Source organism: Cervus canadensis, chromosome 18 (genome assembly GCF_019320065.1).
Source record: "Cervus canadensis isolate Bull #8, Minnesota chromosome 18, ASM1932006v1, whole genome shotgun sequence".
Lineage (NCBI taxonomy): Eukaryota > Metazoa > Chordata > Mammalia > Artiodactyla > Cervidae > Cervus > Cervus canadensis.
The window spans coordinates 12,993,995-13,000,696 of record NC_057403.1 but is presented as its reverse complement, the minus strand read 5'-3'; the positions used below and the strand labels follow the sequence as shown (position 1 = coordinate 13,000,696).

Genomic DNA, 6,702 nt, shown 5'->3' with positions numbered 1-6,702 from the left:
GTTTCTCAGTTTATATGAAAGGTTACCTTTCTTTAATATGTAGTGAATTAACCCACTTGTTGACCTAGCTGCGGCACACAGGCCTCCGTTGCAGGGTGCGGGGTCCTTGGCTGAAGGGTGCCGTGTTTGGACCCCTGACCGGTGATGGACCCTAACCCTCAGTGAGGAGCGCTGAGTCTCAGTCACGGGCCCAGCAGGGCCGCCCTCGGGTGTCACGTGTACCTACATGTGCCCCAGCCCTCCCCAGGTCGGTTCTCCTCAGGGAAGGAGGCTCCGCTATTCCTTTCTTCAGCCGCTGCTGTCTGTCGTGAGCTTCTGCGCTTCTGACACTTAGACAGACACCACCCTGGCCCTCAGCACAGTCCCGCCTCTCCTGAATCGCCATTTCTGCGCTCTCTGCTGCATTCCGGAACATTCCCTCAATGCTATACTCCGACGTCACATGTGGCCGCTCAGCTGTCGTCTTGACTGCCTGACTTTTTTTAACGTGTTGAATCTACTGGATTGTTCATGTCGAAAATGTTCAACTCTTCTCAGTAACTGCCTGTTCTTCTACAAAATAATACACATGCTTGTCTCCCTTTATGTTTCTGTGAGGATGGGTCCCTCTCTGTGTCCACACGGGTGGACCTCCCTCTGACCCCGAGATGATCCCCGCCGCCGAGGCCACACCGGTAACCTCTCCCCACTTCGCTGTGGTTCCCTTTCCATTTGGGGAACTTTTCTTCTGCATTTGTCTGTGGTTACGTGTTGCAGAAACACTCTCCGGGGCACATCTCAGCATCAGGAGCAGAGGAGGCTCTGGGTGGGCACCACACTCGCCCCCTTGGGTGCAGTCTGACCCAGCAGCCCATCACATCCACCCTCTCCTGTCACCTCGTCTGGCAATTAACCGTGGTGATGGCAGCAAGAGCCCACAGTCCCTCTGAGGGCTGGGGTTCGGACAACATGCAGAGGAGGTACCTCAGAGTTCCTCTGAGAAAGGGCACCGCCGCTCAAGGTTCCATGAGCAGCGGGCACACGTTTATAGGAACATCTGTTCCCACCAGAGTGAGAGCTCTGGCCCCAATCAACACCCTCGAAAGCTTGCAGGTGATGGCAAGACCGGACGAGACAGTGCCCAAGGACCCCAGGGCCCCGAGGAGGCAGGAAGCCCCCGGGGGCTTGTTCCCAGGAAGGCGGGCTGGACGGTGATGCGGTAAAGAGAGACGCCCCTGAGGGGGCCTGTGACGGGGGGAAGCCACACTCCGGGGCAGGGGAGGAGTCAGTTTCCTTCCTGATTCCCTGAGCGTCTCCTCTGGGCTCTCGGCCAGGCGGACTCCACTGAGCCCCAGGGAGACGCTCAACGTGTGTCCCTCATAAAGGACAGACTTGTGGACACACTGGGGAAGGAGAGGGTGTGAGGAATAGAGAGAGTAGCCTGGAAACACACACACCAGCACGTGTGAAACACACCGCCGGGGGACGTGCCGTGTGACTCAGGAGCTCACAGAGGCGTCCGTGACAGCCTAGACGGGTGGGGGGGTTCAAGACGGAGGGCCACGCGACACATATGGCCGATCCACGTTGATCTGTGGCAGAACCAGCACCATACTGTGAAGTAACGATCCTCCAATTAAAACAATGTGTCTCTGGGGATCTGAGCCCTGCGGGCAGCAGGAGCCGGCAACCTCCCCAAAGCATCTCCAGGGCCTGATGACCCGGCCACGGTGAGGACCCCACGGGGACCTGCTGATGGACGGGCAGAGGAGGAAGCAGACCCCAAGGCGAGGCGCGCAGAGGGAAGGCCATGCCCTGCTTGCCCACATCTGAAACGGGCGTCTCAGGAACACACTTGTACTGTCATGGGGACGACGCCAGGCTTTCAAGAAGAGGCTGTTCCCCTTCCTGCGGGGACGCTGATGTGACAACCGCGTGACAGGAAACCCCAGCCCCGGAGAGGACACACCCTGTGTGTCTGTCTGTCCGGAGGGCACCCAGGTCTCCTCCAACCTCACGGCCTGGACCTCAGGGAGGAGACGCCATGGCCCCCACCCTCCCCGCCCTGCTCTGCCTCGGTGAGATGAGGAGGGGCAGGGGGAGCCCTGGACTGGAGGGACCCTCCCCGAGCCGGCCTGCTCCGACAGGGGACCCCAGACCCCAGGAGGCTCCCGGGGAGGAGAGGCACTGCTCAGAGCTGAGGGCAGACCTCTTACAGGGCTCTCTCTTCCAGGGCTGAGTGTGGGCCTGAGGACCCAGGTGCAGGCTGGTGAGTCTGTCCCCAAGGCCAGCTCCCTCCTCTCGTGGGGTCAAGAGTCACCCCCAGGCCACGGAGAGGGGGACGGCAGCTCGGGGCTCACGGAGGGGGAGTCTGGGAGGCCTGGGCTGAGAGTCGGGGCATGGGGGAGACGCCTGGTGAGCCCACCTCTCATTTCCTTCCAGAGACCCCCCCCCAAACCCACCATCTGGGCGGAGCCGGGCTCTGTGGTCCCCTGGGGGAGCCCCGTGAGCATCTGGTGTCAGGGGACCCTGGGGGCCCAGGAGTTCCGTCTGGATAAAGAGGGAATCTCAGTCCCCTGGGACGGACAGAAACCCCTGGAGCCCGGGGACAAGGCCAAGTTCTCCATCTCACTGATGACCGGGCAGCACGCAGGGCACTATCGGTGCTACTATCTCAGGGGATATCACTGGTCAGAGCGCAGTGACCCCCTGGAGCTGGTGGTGACAGGTGAGAGACTTCGGGGGCCTCAGGCTCTGCCCTCGGGAGGGGGATCTGCTCTCAGGGGTGTCCCTCTCACAGCCCAGCCCTGGGGGGCAAGGAGCCCCACGGATCCAGCTGCCTCCTTCTCTCCTAGGACCCTACGGCAAACCCAGCCTCTCAGCCCTGCCGAGCCCTGTGGTGACCTCGGGAGGGAACGTGACCCTGCAGTGTGGCTCCTATCAGGGATTTAACAGGTTCCTTCTGACCAAGGAAGGAGAAGACGAGTCCTCTCGGACCCTGGATGGACAGTGGAGCCCTGACAGGCAGACCCAGGCCCTGTTCCCCGTGGGCCCCGTGAGCCCCGGACACGGGTGGACGTTCAGATGCTACGGCTTTTACAGGGACACCCCCTGGGTGTGGTCGGCCCCCAGCGACCCCCTGGAGCTCCTGGTCTCAGGTGAGGAAGTCCCGTCCTGACCCCACATTTGTGCAGACAAGGCAACGTACTCGGGTCTCTGCTCCCAGGGGAGCCCCTGTGAGGGGGGGAGAGGAGCGTGGTGCTCACAGGACAGACACACAGACACAGACGGCGAGGCCTGGGGCCCGGCCGGGAAGGGCGTCCACGGGGGACGCGGTCCCAACGACCCGGCCCCGTCTCTCCCCAGGGCTGTCTGGGAAGCCGTCCCTCCTGAGCCCGCGGGGCCCTGTCGTCACCTCTGGACAGAACCTGACCCTGCAGTGTCGCTCTGACGCCGGCTACGCCAGATTCGCTCTGTCCAAGGAGGGGGGCCGGGACCTCCCCCAGCGCCCTGCCCAGAGGGCCCAGGGGGGGCTCTCTCAGGCCGACTTCCCCCTGGGCCCGGTGGGCACCGTCCACGGGGGCCGGTACAGATGCTACGGTGGACACGGCCTCTCCTCCGAGTGGTCGGCCCCCAGCGACCCCCTGGAGCTCCTGGTGGCAGGTGAGGGGCCAGCCGGTCAGTCGGGGGCCAGACTCTGCAGAGGCCCTACCGGGGAGCCCCAGGGGTGATGCTGGGACCAGGGGGAGGGGTCCCCGGCAGGGGACAGAGAGACGGTGTGGGGGAGGGGGGACTCGGAGAAACAGAGACGGCACTGAGGGTCCAGAGAGGCCGCGGAGTCTCGCTCAGAACCAGGGGGGCCCGCACCCCCTTCCTCTCTGCAGGACTGCTCAGAGACAGACCCTCGCTCTCGGCGCGGCCGGGCCCCTCGGTGGCCCCGGGGGAGAACGTGACCCTGCTGTGTCAGTCGGGAAACAGGACGGACACCTTCCTTCTGTCCCAGGAGGGGGCAGCCCATCGCCCCCTGCGTCTGCGCGCCCAGGACCAAGGAGGGCGGTTCTGGGCCGAGTTCTCCTTGAGTCCTGTGAGCTCGGCCCACGGGGGCACCTACAGGTGTTACCGCGCACTCAGCACAGACCCCCACCAGCTGTCCCGGCCCAGCGAGCCCCTGGCGCTCCTGGTCTCAGGTGAGCCCCGTCTGTCCGTCTGACTCAGCAGCTCGAGGCTCTGTGCCCTGGGAGGCCCGGGAGGTCTTGGAGGAGGGGGCGCTGAGGGAGGGGCCCCCTGAGGGAGGGGCCTGGGAGCCCGCGCCCCGCCCCTTCCTCACGCACTGGGGTCCCGGACGGGCAGGGGGGCAGTGGGAGGGTCTCGGGGAGGCCACAGGGCCGTGCAGGGCAGAGGGGACTGAGGTGGGGGCCCCGGTCAGCCCGGCGCACCCCTTCCTGGGCTCATTCCCAGGACCCATGGGCCCAGCCCCCACCCTCGGGCCCGAGTTCAACAACTGGGGAGTCACGGGGCTCTATGCTCAGGGGAGACAGCCCACCCCAGGGCGCTTTGAGATTCTCTGGGTGGACAAGGCCCCTCAGATCGTCAAGGGCCGGCGGGGAGTCGGGCAGAGAAGGCGCGGGTATCACAGGCTGTAGGGGCCTGAGGCTGCGGGAGGGGGGTCAGTCTGGGGAGGAGCAGGCCCGCCCCCACCCCATCCTGCCCCCGGAGTCTGCAGGGATCGCCTCCTCCCCCGGGCAAAGTCAAGCGGGCAGTGTAGAGGGCTGAGCGAGCGCCTGCTGGGGGCGGTGGTGTGTCCGTGGGAGCCACGGTTGGGTCCCACCCCCGGGACCCCGCAGACCACCGCTCAGGGGCGGGCCCCATCCTGTGCTGTCTGAGCTCCGTCAGCTCAGGGTCCTGAGCAGGAACGTCTGAGACAGTAAGACAGAGAGGCCCCGGGAGGCTCCCCGAGGAGGACACGGCCCACCCACAGCCTCCTTTCAGGACCCTCTGGCCCCCTGACACCCTCCCCCATCACCGCGGTCAGACCCAGAGTGAGGACGAGGACAGCGTCCCCGTCAGGGGCTGGGCTCGGGGCCACGTCCTCTCCCGGGAGGCGGGTGCCCTGGGAGCACACCCCGGTTCCGGGTGCCTGTGCCGGCGCTGACCTGTGCGCCCTCACTCCAGACTACACGGTGCAGAATCTCATCCGGATGGGCGCCGCCGCCTCGGTCCTGCTGCTCCTCGGGGTCCTGCTCTGCCAGGCTCGGCACGACCGCGGAGGAGCCCGAGACGCGGCCGGGAGCTGAGCACGGGAGGCCCCCAGCACCGTCCGGAGCGACCCAGCCCCCGACGCGAGCTTCCGGCTCCGGAAAGAGCCTCTGCCGCACGTATTGGGTGCGCTGTCTGCGGAGACCCCGGGGGAGAGACGCGCCGCGGGGGCGGGAGGAGGCCCGGTGTCCCGGGGAGGGGGGGCGGGGGACTCGGCCTCCGCTCACGGGGGCCCCCCTCCCTCCCGGGGAGGACGCCCCGACTCCCCACTCCTCCTCACCCTGCAGGCCCGCAGGCTCTGTCCTCTCTCCTGGACGACGTGAGCCTCACTGTTCATGCCCGCCGTCTCTGCTGTGCGCAATGACGTCCATCACTTCTCAGAAACAGAACGTCGTTTAAGTAACTGAATAAATGGGTGGAAGCGGGGCCCCGTCTGGAACAGATGGATCCAGAACTCTTCCCCGAACCCCCGGACCCCTCAGCCCTCCTCTCCTCGTCAGATGACACCCGTGTAGTTTCTCTAGAAACACTGTCAGTGTGATGGGACCCCTGGCGTCTGAAGTGACGGTCAGGGCTGTGCTGGTAAATGAGCTCAGGAATATATCGTTCTGTAAAGAGCGCCGATGTGGGGATTCCCTGGTGGTGAAGAATCTGCCAGCCAACGCAGGAGACACAGGTTCAATACGTGATCCTGGGGGATCCCACGTGCCAAGGAGCAGCTGAGTCCGTGAGCCGCAGTGACTGAGGCCGACACGTCCTGGAGCCCGCGCGCCGCCAGAGAGCCCAGTGCTGCAGACGCCCAGACGCGTCATCGAGGGAGCAGCCCCGCTCATCACAACCAGACACACCCCTGTGCACACAGACCCAGCACAGACACACTCATCAGGCAATAAATTCTTAAAGAGCCCAGGCGTGTGAACTGTGTGTCTGCTTTGGTGCAAACGCTCTCCGTGGCCAACCTCCAGGAGCCCGGGTGAATGTGCTGAAGGCCGGGTGGGAAGGAAGGAGCAGGCTGGCTTTCCCACAGGAGCGAGTCTGGTCCAGCCAGCCCCCACCGATGGCCCCATGCGCACAGATGTGTCCTTTGCATTACACGTCACATAGGATGGTCTCCACCTCAGTTTTATGCCCCAGGTTCCCTGAGATGAGATGCCCACCTCCTAGTTCATCTGTGAGAGAGGGGAGGAGAAAAAGATGGGGGCGACAATGCTGACTCTGACGAATCCCAGCACATCACGGGCAGGTGTACTCATCACCCCACTCAACCTGGAGAGTCGACAGCAATTCTCAGTGAAAAGGAGAGAGACAGCGCTGGCCCACACTTGCATAACCTAGAGGAAGATGCGTGCACAGCCACGAGTGTGCAAGCAGAATACGGACACGGGGGTTGTTCCCAGTAGAAAAGGTTACAGAAATCACTTTCACCAAAATGAATGGTTCGGTGTTTATATATGCGACAGAAGTTTA

At 64.2% G+C, this 6,702-nt stretch overlaps 1 protein-coding gene across 1 annotated transcript; it reads left to right on the top strand.

Moving 5' to 3' along the window:
• Positions 1–1,867: 1,867 nt before the first annotated feature.
• On the top strand, positions 1,868–5,401 carry LOC122421184 (leukocyte immunoglobulin-like receptor subfamily A member 6). The gene is made up of 7 exons (XM_043437052.1): positions 1,868–2,057; positions 2,213–2,252; positions 2,424–2,707; positions 2,835–3,137; positions 3,346–3,642; positions 3,864–4,166; positions 5,152–5,401. The coding sequence occupies exons 1-7, from the start codon at positions 2,024–2,026 to the stop codon at positions 5,271–5,273; spliced, it is 1,383 nt and encodes a 460-aa protein (XP_043292987.1). The 5' UTR covers positions 1,868–2,023; the 3' UTR covers positions 5,274–5,401.
• The last annotated feature ends 1,301 nt before the right edge of the window (positions 5,402–6,702 follow it).

Coding starts and splice junctions, on each gene's coding strand:
- LOC122421184 (XM_043437052.1), top strand. CDS start 2,024: ATGGCCCCCACCCTCCCCGCCCTGCTCTGCCTCG. Junction 3,643..3,863: donor CCTGGAGCTCCTGGTGGCAG/GTGAGGGGCCAG, acceptor TCCTCTCTGCAG/GACTGCTCAGAGACAGACCC. Junction 4,167..5,151: donor CCTGGCGCTCCTGGTCTCAG/GTGAGCCCCGTC, acceptor CCCTCACTCCAG/ACTACACGGTGCAGAATCTC.